The following is a 13,897-nucleotide window of genomic DNA, read 5'->3' as shown; positions in this document are numbered from 1 at the left end:
AAAATAACGTCACTCTCCAAATTAACTACTAACATGTGCCACTTGCTGATTAGCTACTGCCAATAACTATGGTCATTAAATGACTCATCTTTCAAAGGGTGAATGGAAGTTGCCAGTGATCGCTTCCTCTAATAATCGGCACCTACCTGCCGATTATTAGTGTAGATATAACAATGATATAAAAACAGAATTTAAGTTGACAGACTGCATGTCTTGTTTTTGACTTTAGTTTTAGCCTAGATGTTGACCCACAGTTGTAGGACATTCCCTTAATGAAGTTTAGAATAAAAAAAACAAAACCAGAAACTAGTTATCAGTTTTCTATAGTAATGACAAGGAAACAGGGGCTATATAAAGCTCGTAGCTGATCTAATTGGCTACTTTATGTTGAGTACAAATTCTAAAATTTCTAAAAACTCTTAAAAACACACACAAAACTTACACACATGCGTCTCTCAGAACATAAGCTGAAACAACAAAAGTCTACTAAACATAAATGCTGCTAAACGTCTTTACTTTTTAAACAAATAAAAATAAATAGCACCACAAAGCATCATGGGAGAAGTCATGTCACAGTACTAGCACGTCACTGTGTTGGTCAGTGAGTGTGCTTTGTATACCGAATAAGACAGAAGCTAGTTATCAGTTCACGAGGCCTATATAAGGTGTGTAGCTGGTCTAATTGCTTTGTCTTGTGGGTTTGGGAGGATTCCTAGCATTCTTATAGTTGTAATGAGTAATGCTGCTCATAAAAAATGTCGAAATAAAAGTATTAAACACACCTACAAGCTTACATTAAAATGGTAACTTCAATATTATATATACTAATATATTTAATATTATATTTTGTGCTATTTAAGCTTTTAGAGGGTTTTTAGAGAGATTAGAAGTGTTTTTGGTGGGGTTTTTTGCTGTATCTGAAAACCCTGGTTTCTCACCACATGAATGCATAGAGTTATAGGATATAGAGTATAAAAGAGCAGAATTGTTGCTTTTATCTTTAAAAGTGTTTCTAATCTCCTAGCAGGCCTAAAAGCCAGAGTACACGGAGAGGGCAAACATAAACAAACTCAAATTAAATGTAGCCAATTATATGACTGACTGTAGAAATATTGTGGAATCACTTCTTCTCATTAACTCTGACTCATGTGGATTGTGAGCTCTTTTTCTGGAGATTCTAAGGAAAGTTGGAAACTGAACAGCTGCGTATTGTTAGCTCATGAGTGTTTTCTCTGTGCGCTCTTGCCTAAAGGGGGAAGTGTTCTAGGATTTATTTAGGATTGGACAGGAGAAAAATTCCTCTCCAGCTCGTCACAGACCCTTACATGTTTAGTGTGGTCAGTGCGGGACAGTCAGCATCAGAAAAAGACTGTAACTTCCAGAAAATGGAGTTTGTTCGAGTTAGTAGGAGTACTATCCCTTTGCTTCTTTTTACATTAAGCCTTCTTCTTTCACTATCTCCTGGACAGCCTAAGGAGAAGGTAAGTAAATAGCATGATTTTAAAAAGGTTATATGGCTCACATCTTTACATGGGTCACAACTTTTAGAAATTGCTGCAAAATTAGCATTCATTTATTTTTCAAAGGTTGTATCAAGGTTTAAGTATTATTCGGGATAGTTATACGTCTAAAACATCCAACACACTGCTTGTTAACTAGCATATGTTTTTTTATTTAGAGCTACCGCTCTTAGTGCTTTAGCATTTAAGCAACCCATGTTTTAGCAGGACACCAGCCCTGATTTTCAGAACCCATTTTGATTACATTTTTTGGGTCTTCTTAAAAGTTGTATTGCATTAATTTCTGGGTGTCTTGTTTCTTTTTTAAAAGTTGTAGCAAGGTTTTTTTATGGTTTTAATACAGTTAGCATTATTCAGGATAATTATACTTCAAAAACACTCAACACACTGCTTGCTGTATTAGCTAATCTTGCATTTTTCTGGCTGTCCAGATGTTTTAAGAGGTTTCCAGAGGATTTCCAGTGCATTTTAGCTATTTAGCATTATTTAGATGACCTTGTTCTAACTATCTGGACCACATTAACTGTCAGTCGTTGTTAACTAGCATATCTTTTTTTATATAGAGCTACCATTCTCAGTTCCTTAGCATTTAGGCAATCCATGTTTTAGCAGGAGAGCAGCCCTTCACCATCCACAGGAATATCATAAACACCATTCTTGTGCTGGACCCAGGTGGACTTTGGTCACTGCCCTTAACCATGCCCTCATCCATGCAGTGAACACACATACACACTAGTCAGTACACTCAGAAGACAAACACACAGTCATTTTGTGAGAACACATGCCTAGAGTGGTGGGCAGCTATCGCTAGGCCTGTGGCCTGGGGAGCAGTGAGGGTTAAAGGCTTTCTTTAAGGGCCCAACATTGGTGGTCCACCAAACCCAGGTAACAAACCCACAACCTTTTCAAAATGACCTTGTGCTCTAATTGCTGAGCCACCACTGGCTCAAATTAACATTAATGTAGTCAGTGTGGGTGTATGTATATAAATTGTTATAATATGTTATAAATTGTCATAAATAACTCATGTAGATGTTACACTACATGGACAAAAATGGTGGGACATTTTCTCATACATTTTTTTGATTTTTTGATTCTTTCTAAATATAAAAATATAAAAATAATTTCTTAATAATAAAATTTCTGTCCAGAGAAGGACTTCTACTAGATTTTGTCATATTCAGTAAGCTCATGATATTGGATGATCACCACCCCACCTCATTGTTATCTCCCCAACTCATCATTTTCTGGATCCACCGAGCAAAGCACAGTTGCACCACAGCTAAATGCAAAAACCTATTCTACATAAGAAGGCTATAATTTGTCCCCTATAACCGCTCCCCAGCCTTAGTACTTACTGTTTTAATCACTACAGTATGCACATTGTGTTTGTACAGCAGGAGGGTTCTATAGTAGGAAGTGTTCGCATCCTTGCCTGAATTATGTTTCGGGCCGTAGTGTTGGAACCATGCACACATTTCACTTCCACTACTGTAGGGGGAGCCCAGGAGCAAAAATGACCATTCCTCACATATTCCTCAAGTAAATATATATTTTTAGCTGCTTTAGCATTTTAGCTCTAAATGTAAAATACTGTGGAATTTATGTGTTTCAGAGGAAGGACAGCAACCCTCCACCGTCCACAGGGATATGTGAACGCATCCAGACTCCAGTCTGCCAAGGCTTATCCTACAGCCACACCGTGATGCCTAACATCCTCGGCCATAAAAACCAAGAAGAAGCTGGTCTGGAGATTCATCAGTTTTACCCACTGATAAAAGTGCAGTGTTCTCATGACATGCAGAAGTTCCTTTGCTCTGTCTACTTTCCGGAGTGTGTGAATGGTTTAGCCAAACCAGTGTGTAGGACCACCTGTGAGTCAGCTAAACAAGGCTGCGTTGCGCTCATGAACAAGTTTGGCTTCAGTTGGCCAAGTCCACTGGAATGCGAATCCTTCTCTACTGAGTCTTGTAATGAGGTGAGTCCTTAACATGATCGCACTTTACTGGAGGAGGGCTTTCACAATGTACATAAGCTTGTCATTTCAAATGACAAAACCTTCATACACCTTTAAGAAGGGTTCTACCATCTGGCATCAGTTATGATAACACTTCCTCAGGTGAAATTTAAAAATCAAATCAAAATGAACAAAGTTTTCTGATAACTTTTTTAAAATCTTTTTGTATTTTTTTTTTTTCATTTTCTCTCCAATTTACACGGCCAATTACCCAACCCACTCATTAGGACTCCCACTATCACAAGTAAAGCAACACCAGGATGGTGAAGACTAGCACATACCTCTTCCGATACATGTGAAGTCATCCATCGCCTCTTTTTGAACTGCTGCTAATGTAGCATTGCCGAATAGCATCACAGTGCACTCGGAGGAAAAGCGCAGCGACTTGGTTCTGATACATCAGCTCACAGATGCCTTGTGCTGCGGGCATCACACTTTGGAGTGATGTGGGGAGAGAGTGCCTCTATCCACCCAGAGAGAGCAAGCACAATGGTGGGGAGCCTAATACTCCTGTAGCCCATGCATACATGGCATTAGGCATGGAACCAACAGGTTCATGTTTATCTAGTCCAGAGCAGTGTAAAGTCATGTAATATAGCTGTACCACTTCAGTTCACATGCTTTTTTTCAATTTCAGTGACAGTTCTGCATCCTCAGCTTGTCCAGAAATGCATGTAAAAAGCATGGCAAAGGCTGTAAGAGCAAGTTACCCTTCTACTCTGCTGTCAAGTGTTGCTGTTGGCTAAATGCTGCAGTGATATATAGAATATTAGTGAATTATATTAATATATATATATATATATATATATATATATATATAGCTAGAAAGGCAGTACTGCAGCACTACAATAAGTCTGAAATCTCTTCTTGTTGACCTTAAATATGCACCAGGAAGGGCCATGAGCCTCACAGGCTTAACCCCTACACAGATTATGGATGGTAGGTGGTATGTAACCACATTAACCTTTGAGTCATTTCTGTGGAAGAGAAGACAAGCCCGGACATGGCTCAACAAACTACATTTAACCTCATTCTTTTCCAGAAAACCAAACGGATGTGGAACATTAGAGCTTTTCTTATTATTCTTATTGTCACAAATCAAACATTTCCCACACACCGATTAATACTAGCAGATTAACACTGAACAGAAATGATCAGTTTTGAAGACCTCCAGTATAGTGCATACAGGACATTAGTTTTTTTTATTATTATTGGGGTCCCTTATTTCTAGTGTAGAATAATGTAATGGTACACTATACTGTGAAATTCTTGAGAAGAATAAGTGACACCTTTGTTAATCCTGACTAGGTGTGAGACAAAATATCAATATAACATATTATAATTAAACTACAAATGGCAATAGTTATGGAATACAGTGGCTAACAAGAAATAGTGGATGTGATTTTTTTTTACTGTTTCACAAACTACACTGGCTGGCCAAAAAAAAAAGTCACACACTTCATCTTTGATTGCGGCACACATTCACTGTGGTATTATTTTGATAAGCTTCTGAAATTTCACAAGATTACTTTCAGTTCAGTGTTGCATAAATTTTTCACCAAGATCTAGCAGCATTGATGATGGTAGAGTCAGACGGCTGTGCAAAGCGCAGTTAAAGTCTGGACTTTGTGGTGAACAATCCATGTGTGAAAATGATGATCCCATGCTCCCTGAATCACTATTTCACAATTCCTGCCCCATTAATCCTGACATTGTTATCTTGGAAAATGTCTGTGTCATCAGGGAAGAAAAAATCCATTGATAGAATAATCTGGTCTATATTCAGTATATTCCAGGACATACTGTTGCTGAACCTAGACCTGCAAACCAACTGCAGCATCAACCCCACATCATTTACTTAGTTAAATCCAAATAGCGAGTGTAGATTTAACCTGTCATGATGTCATGTTTGGCAGTGTAGCCCAGTTTGTTGTTTTCACCTGTAAAAAAAATGCAGAACATCAGTGTAGATTTGATCTAAAAATAACTGTGCTGTGTATCTCCAGACATTTCCCACAAGTGATTGCAGTTCCACACCACTGAAACCATTTCACACGAAAAAAAGCCCTTAGTCTTAACATGTTAAAACAGAAGTTGTAGAATGGCTTGTCTGCTCTTGTCCACTCACAGTGGTCCTTTGATATGAAATACCTCCTTAAGGACTGTCAACTCTATCAACCTGGAGTCTGGATCCATTGCTTAGTGTTTCTCTGCAATCCCAGGGGGTTTGGGAAGATTGCCCTGAGATTGCCACCCCTTGTAATAATGGTCTTGATATATTTGTGTAATCTTTCTCAGCCTTTTCCAGCCTTTAAATAAAAAATAGATTGTTTGCTTGTTTAAAAACAGTTGTTTTCATTGGTGGAAAACCTTTTGCAAATGTTTCTGTTAAGTCTTATGTGCAGAGTTTCACTGCTCCTGAAATCCAAAAGAAACTGGTTGAAATGGGCCACACTGTTGGAGATCAAGGTTTGTAGAAAACTCAAAAAATATTGTTAAAAACTATCAGATTCTGAGACACGACAAGGTAAATTGTTGTCTTTTTCTTTCTATTACAGTTTTGAGTCTTCAGACTGTTCGCATCTTGGTGTCCCTCAAGGATGTATCCTTTTCATTCTGGCTGTTATGAGATGTGGAACATAATGATGTCAGTAAAATGTATGTGATCAGACAATTTAAGCAATTGAATGTCTTTTTCCAGATTCAAAACTTCTTTTAGACTGGAGACTGCTGAAGTAGAACAAGGTTCTTCTTCAGTACCCTCAATTCGTCTGTCTCAATTTTAAGTCGATCCACAGCTATCTGTAGCCCATTTATCTTGTCTGATCATGTTGACAGTCCCTCTTTCATTCTTTAGTGAATTAGTGAATGTTCCACCAGGAGACTCTAATCCCTAACAATATAATCAGTTTTAACTTGTCTTTAAAATAACTTACACATGCCTTACACATTCACTCTGCTGTCTTTAGATTGTGTCATTTTCTTCTTTCTTTACTTTTAGATAGATAGATAGATAGATAGATAGATAGATAGAAAAAGCAAGAAACAATAATCAAAAGATAACAAAAATAGCATGAACAGAATGAGAGATATAGGCTATAATAACAGTATAAAGATATACGATATATAATAAACAAAACAAAAAATAAAATAAAAAAGCAACTAAGAGGAAACATATGATTTGTAGAAATGAGATATAAAAAGCATAAATATTATGCAGGTAATTGTGCAGTAATGAATTCCACTAGAGGAATATCTAAACCAGTAGTAATAGTGATATTACTATTAACTTTGATTGTAAATATAGAATATAAAATATAAAAATATACAAAAGAGAATGTCCTGTTAGTTCAGTGTGTAAATAAAGTCCCGGCACAGAGAAGAGCTGTTGTACAGTGTGATCGCCGTTGGTATGAACGACCTCCTGTACCGATTCTTGCTTTTACCACAACTTCTCTAGTTTGTGTAATCTGTTGAGGCCATGCTGCTGTGTGAAATGCACACAGCAGTTGGATTGCGGCACATACTTAGCTTGCCCCAGCCTCCTGCAATTGGTCCAAAAGTCAGAATCATCAAGTAAAGTGTGTTCACATTTTTGAATTCCAGTTTACCAATTCTCTCCCAATACTGTAGGGTTAAATATAGTCTATGACACTAGAAGAACAAATCTTAAATCAAAATTCAGTTTCTGGTCCAGTTGTGTCTCTGCCTGCCTCAGAATTCCTTATCAGCACTGTGTAGGTCGACAGATCAGGAAAACTGAACGACCATAAATTCCAGGAGCTGCAGAGTTACGTCTCAGGTGTCAAGAATGAATACCTGAATTTTCAAAGAGAGAAAAGTGGCGCAGTGGATGAGAGTCAAATGAAGAGTGCCCTCACAGCTCATGGTATAAAATATGAAATATTGATTTTCTTTAGAAATGCTTTTTTTTCTGCACATGGATTATTTCTAGTGCTAGGCTAAACAGAAATTCCATCTACTTCTACTACTTGTATTCCTACTGTTATTACTAGGATTATTTTGACCATATGTCCAATCCCAGGCCTTAATGCAAATATCAGCTAATATCGATCCGATATTTATGTTTGTAAATAATACAGCAATTCAGCAGCAATAGTTTTATATAGTTTCAGATCATATACAGATATTGTGGTTTTCATGCAAGCAATACTGTTAAATAGAATCAGAAAACTCTTTCAGTACTCTCCTCAATGCTGCTGGCTGGAAATTGTATGTCTTTGTAATGTTAATGACACCTTGCATCCAACAAATGGTGCTCTGAACATTGTGGTTTAAATCAAATATTCGGAACTGGATTGGGACTAAAATAGCCGATACACAATCCATTAAAATTATCCTAGATCTGCCCTGATCCAGACTCAATTGATGGGATTGGAACATCTTTAAATATTATTTACTACTAGTTCTACTACCAGTTCTACTGTTATTGTTACTGCTGCCATACTAATTATATAATTTGCTTTAGATGACACTGTACTTTCTGCATTGTAACTATTGTGCATGTACAGATTGCAATGAATCTGCTAAAAACGATACATTGTGTAGCCTTAACTGTTACTATCCTACTACTATTACTAGTTATTAGTAGTGTTACTACTATTTCACTATCAAATGTACTATCAAAGCTAATTTATAAGGGGAGGTACCCATCCTCCTCTGGTCTAACAACTAATAAACAAATGTTAAAAAGTCATTCTGTATCCACATAGGTCTACTATATTCTGTCAGAACATTGCTTGATCACATACTACTGCCATTTCAAGAGCTTGCCTTTAAGACATAGATGCTATGCTGCACTACCAGATCTGTCCTTGATTTAAAAAGTGTTGGATGCTATTGCTACATGCATTTTTTTTAATAATGAGCGTACAACTACTACATATGATAATTCAAGCAATAGTAAAATAATAACTACAATTGTACATAGTTACAAATAATTATGTCTTAGTGGTGGTAATAGTAGCATTGTTAGTACATCACTCAGCAAGGAATCTTATTAAAGGTTTACTAAAAAAAAACTTTGAAGAACCCACTTTTACATGTTGATTATGGATGACATTTTTCATGAGCAAGAATCTCACGCATACTTTTAGACATACAGCTCTGGAAACAAATAAAGACCACTTAAAAAGTGTAAGTTTCTTTGATTTTACCAAATTGAAAACCTCTGGAATATAATCAAGAGGAAGATGGATGATCACAAGCCATCAAACCAAGCTGAACTGCTTGAGTTTTTGCACCAGGAGTAAAGGCATAAAGTTATCCAAAAGCAGTGTGTAAGACTGGTGGAGGAGAACATGCCAAGATGCATGAAAACTGTGATTAAAAACCAGGGTTATTCCACCTTTGCATTATTTGAGGTCTGAAAGCTCTGCATCTTTTTCATTTTCTGCACATAAATGCTCTAAATGACAATATTTTAATTTGGAATTTGGGAGAAATGTTGTCTGTAGTTTATAGAATAAAACAACAATGTTAATTTTACTCAAACATATACCTATACATAGCAAAATCAGAGAAACCGATTCAGAACCTGAAAAGGTCTCTTATTTTTTTCCAGAGCTGTATGTACATACATTACATGGATAAAAAAGTATAGGGACACCTACACTTGGATATTTTATGACCTGCATAAAAAGTCTTAAGTCCCCATGTGCAGCTTCAACAACAGGTTTGACCTTTCAAGCAAAGAGCACTCTGGTACTCACTCTAGCATTGTGGTCAGTGGAAACAGTGCTGATTCTGTGTGGTTACTGCGCTTCTGATACTCTGGGCTCTTTTCCCCTCTTCCAATGCAGACCTGCGGCTGAATAACCTCAATTTCAGCTTGCTGTGGGACAGATACAGCACCGCAGGGCAGATCAGCTATGATGACTTTGTGGCCATTCTTGGAAGACTGGAGACCCTGAAAGGTACAATTCACACAGTACAGGGTTCACAGGATGTGGCTTAGGTTAATAAATCCCTATCTATCTATCTATCTATCTATCTATCTATCTATCTATCTATCTATCTATCTATCTATCTATCTATCTATCTATCTATCTATCTATCTATCTATCTATCTATCTATCTATCTATCTATCTATCTATCTATCTATCTATCTATCTATCTATCTATCTATCTATCTATCTAAAGCAGAAGGGGGCAAGAATATGACAGGTTATCACCAGTTAAAATGTTTATTTTGTTGCCTTTATTGCCAAACACACATACAGCTCTGGAAAAAATTAAGAGATCACTTAAGTTTCTGAATCAGTTTCTCTGATTTTGCTGTTTATAGGTTTATGTTTGAGTAAAATGAACATTGTTGTTTTATTCTATAAACTACAGACAACATTTCTCCCAAATTCCAAATAAAAATATTGTAATTTAGAGCATTTATTTGCAGAAAATGAAAAATGTCTGAAATAACAAAAAAGATGCAGAGCTTTCAGACCTCAAATAATGCAAAGAAAACAAGTTCATATTCAAAAAGTTCAGAAATCAGTATTTGGTGGAATAACCCAGGTTTTTAATCACAGTTTTCATGCATATTTGCATGCTCTCCTCACACTGCTTTTGAATAACTTTATGCCACTCCTGGTGCAAAAATTCAAGCAGTTCAGCTTGGTTTGATGATCTTCCTCTTAATTATATTCCAGATTATATTCCAAATTTTCAATTTGGTAATATCAAAGAAACTCAGCGCTTTTAAGTGGTCTTTTATTTTTTTCCAGAGCTGTATGTAACATTTTAAAGAATACAATGTATCAAGCTGTATTACTCTATATTATGCCATTTTGACTGTAGCATGTTAGCTTGTGGCTAATGTGCTCACTTAAGTCTAAAATATTAATTGATTGATTTGTTATTTAATATTAAATTATTTCAATTGTTTTAGGTGTTGGAATTTTGTTAGGCTGAATGCAGAATAAACAATCCTAAAAATGAAAACATTAAAATTCTGAACATCTGAATATCAGGGAGATTTTAGCTTACTTTAGTTTTGTTTCATTGAAAAATGAATCTAGTTTGGGAATCTCTAGTCCCCCAATGATTATTGCATTGAGTCCATTGCATTTGTTAGTGTATTGGATGTTTCTATTGAAAGCAGCTTTATGTAAGAAAATGTATGTTCCCCCTACAGTTTGTGAGTATGATTTACATTTACACTACTTTTATAAATACAAATCATACTTTAAGTATCCCTTGATGCACAGCTGTACACATGCATTTCTGGGCAAGCTGAGAAATATAGAAACAGCACGTCTGTATCCAGAAGTGAAAGAAGCATGTACAATAAGGCAGTAGAGTAATTTTTAAGAATTCTATCCCAACATGATTATGCAGTGTTATGCCGTTCTGGAGAGAGTGCTAGTGGAGAGTCTAGTGCAGCTCCACCAACGTTTCATAGTGTAGTAGTAGCATTTGAGCCTGTAGTGGCAAAAATAGAAGCAACATTTTTCTTGTTACAGTCAGTGTACCATCAACATAATTTCAAAGCAGTTATATTAAAGTGAATCATTACCACGTAATGCTTCTTTAACAGATTACATTGCTTATCAACAATATAATTTTTTTACATTGTTTATTTACACAATTTTGGTGTTTTTTAAATTCTAGAGCGTTTTAAGTCTCATCGGATGACGAATTTGCCATGTGACTGTGTGATGGCTAGCTTTTCCCTGGATGATGTAAGTTCTACTCACAATGTTAACTTACTGTGTTTGTTTAGCAATGCTGGATTTATGAATAGTAGGAGTATGCAACCCTGTGTATGTTTTTAGGTGATGAGTTTATTATTAAAAAAAAAATCAGGTGTTTCATTCAGAAGTTTACTTTTCAGAGTTTTTTTTCAGATGTTTCATTAAGATGATTACTATTAAAACGTTTCATTCAGAAGTTTAATTTTAAGAAGTTTACTTTTTAGAATATTTTTTCAGAAGTTTCCTTCCGAACTTTATTTGTTTAGAAGTTTCGTTTAGAAGTGTACTTTTCAGAGGTTTTATTCAGAAGTTTACTTTTTAGAAGTTTACTTTAGAAGTTTATTTTTCAGATGTTTCATTCAGAAATGTACTTTTCAGGATAGTTTTTTTTTTCAGAAGTTTCATTCAGAAGTTTACTTTTCAGAACATTTTTTAAAGTTTTATTCATGAGATAATTTATCAGAATTTTATTGCAGAAGTTTACTTTTAAGATATTTAGTTTAAGTTTATTTTTCAAAATTTCATTCAGAAGTTTACTTTTCAGGATATTTTTTTTAAAAGTTTAATTCAGAAGTTTACTTTTTAGAATAGTTTTTTTTCCCCAAAGTTTACTTTTAAGATGTTTCATTCAGATGTTTATTTTTTCAGAAGTTTCATTCAGAAGTTTACTTTTCAAAATATTTTTTTTCAGATGTTTCAATCAGAAGATCATTCAAATGTTTAAATGTTTACTTTTCAAACTTTTAATGTAGTGGTTGACTTTTCAGATGTTTCATTCAGAAGTTTATTTTTAAGAAATTTCATTCAGAAGATTGTTTTCAGAATATTTTTTCAGAAGTTAAATTCAGACGTTTTCTCTTTAGATGTTTCATTCAGAAGGTTATTTTTGAGCCCCTAGAGCTACATCTTTATCTTATTTGACTATTCTGATTTTTTTGTTTTTGTGTTTTCAGTTCATCAGGGACACTCTCCTGTGAAGCGTGCTCTGCACAGATGTTGAGAAAGGATCCTTGATCACCTCTGAACCCACTCAATTTTTAACCCCACTCAATTTATAGAAGACACATAACGGAACTTGAATCTATGACCATAGTTCTTCTAAAAGTAGCATAGTGGTATGAAGTGGTAGTTGATTTGTTTTTTTTTATAAATTTTGTACATGACAATGAAACAATAAAGAGAATATGTTGGAAACCAAGTTACAGAGAATTAAAAAACAGAGGAAAGAAAATGTACAACACTATCACACCTTGCTTATATCTGTTTACTGGTACCACTACTATACTGAGACCATATAATCAACAATTAATAAATATTTTTTAATACTGATGTTTTGGTTTTTTGATTACCATCTGTGCACATTAAAACATGTACGCAGATATAGACTTAAATAGCCTCATACAGTGTATATCATTAAAGTCAAGCTAACTTTCTTTTACTTTTTAAGTAAATGAAAACCCTGTTCCCATCAGAACTAGCGGTTTTACACAGAAGTTGTGGACAAACCAATTGCTCCACCTGGTGGAAAAATACAGCAGAGTCTTACTGTATATTTGTACATTTATACTTCATAAAGCTACAAACTGTCTATCAACATAATTATTAAGTAAACAGTATGTTATCAATTGGACAGTATTGCTGTATATGAACCTTTTATGTGTTAATATATAGAACAGGGGTGTCAAACTCATTTTGGCCGAGGGCCACATTGGCATATTGGCTGTCCTCTGAGGGCCAGATGTAACTTATAAATGTAAGAAAATGTAACCAGATGTAATATAAAATGAATGTAATTACTCTTTAATGTTAAGTAACTCTCAATATATTATTTATTCAATCAAATATTACAGTTGCATGGAAAAAATGTTAGCTTGTTGCTCTATTAACATAAATCCTTTTAATTTGTCATGTTATGAAATCCAAAAACTCCATCAATCAAGAACCAAACTATTCAAGTGAATAGAAATGACATAAAATACAAGTTATATTAACTTTGATCAAAACGTTTGATACTGAAATAAGGCTTAATAAATAAAAAATAAAAAATTGTGAGCTGTTAAGAACATGACAGATTTAGCATTTCCTCAGATTTAGCAGTTCCTCATACAACCACTAGTGGGAGCTGCAGCAGCACAAGCCCGCAGTCTTTACTGAGTCAGAGCTACAGCCCAGCCACGGGCTACAGGGCTCAGCTGAGCCAGTCTGGAGCGTTTTTAACATTTTTAAGTTCTTCCGTGTATGAAATAAAGATTTTTAACCCCACTAACCGGATAATACAGTTCATCTTTCAGCCCAAGCAGCTAACAGTAGCAGTTTAAAGCAGCCATCACGGAGTCACTGCTCGGATTACATTATAAACAGGTCAGTTAGCGCGCTGCTAACCTCATGGTGTTTATAACTACGGAGTTTAGTGGACACACCACGGCGGCAAGGTTAGACTGTTGGGCTACTGAAGACTATTAAAGGCTATTGGAGGTTATTGAAACGGTTATTGGGGGCAGAAATCAGTAAAGGCTGGTTAGATAAGTGATTCACGTCTTCGTCCTTTGCTGTGGTGAAACTGCGACTAGCCCTGTGACAGTGATGTTTATTAACGTCATTAAAACATATTTTGTCAGCTATTGTCTTATAAATATTTACACATAAC

At 35.4% G+C, this 13,897-nt stretch overlaps 1 protein-coding gene across 1 annotated transcript; it reads left to right on the top strand.

Moving 5' to 3' along the window:
* Positions 1 to 1,275: 1,275 nt before the first annotated feature.
* On the top strand, positions 1,276 to 12,579 carry LOC111194557 (uncharacterized). Its single transcript, XM_022679093.2, has 8 exons — positions 1,276 to 1,481; positions 3,136 to 3,498; positions 5,943 to 6,006; positions 6,096 to 6,139; positions 7,279 to 7,426; positions 9,360 to 9,473; positions 11,168 to 11,238; positions 12,204 to 12,579. Exons 1-8 carry the CDS (start codon positions 1,326 to 1,328, stop codon positions 12,225 to 12,227), a joined length of 984 nt encoding a protein of 327 aa, XP_022534814.2. The 5' UTR covers positions 1,276 to 1,325; the 3' UTR covers positions 12,228 to 12,579.
* Positions 12,580 to 13,897: the final 1,318 nt, after the last annotated feature.

This window comes from Astyanax mexicanus, chromosome 4 (genome assembly GCF_023375975.1).
Source record: "Astyanax mexicanus isolate ESR-SI-001 chromosome 4, AstMex3_surface, whole genome shotgun sequence".
Taxonomy (NCBI): Eukaryota; Metazoa; Chordata; class Actinopteri; order Characiformes; family Acestrorhamphidae; genus Astyanax; species Astyanax mexicanus.
This window is presented reverse-complemented; position numbering and strand designations above follow the sequence as displayed.

Coding starts and splice junctions, on each gene's coding strand:
- LOC111194557 (XM_022679093.2), top strand. CDS start 1,326: ATGTTTAGTGTGGTCAGTGCGGGACAGTCAGCATCAGAAAAAGACTGT. Junction 9,474..11,167: donor AAGACTGGAGACCCTGAAAG/GTACAATTCACA, acceptor TTTAAATTCTAG/AGCGTTTTAAGTCTCATCGG. Junction 11,239..12,203: donor CTAGCTTTTCCCTGGATGAT/GTAAGTTCTACT, acceptor TTGTGTTTTCAG/TTCATCAGGGACACTCTCCT.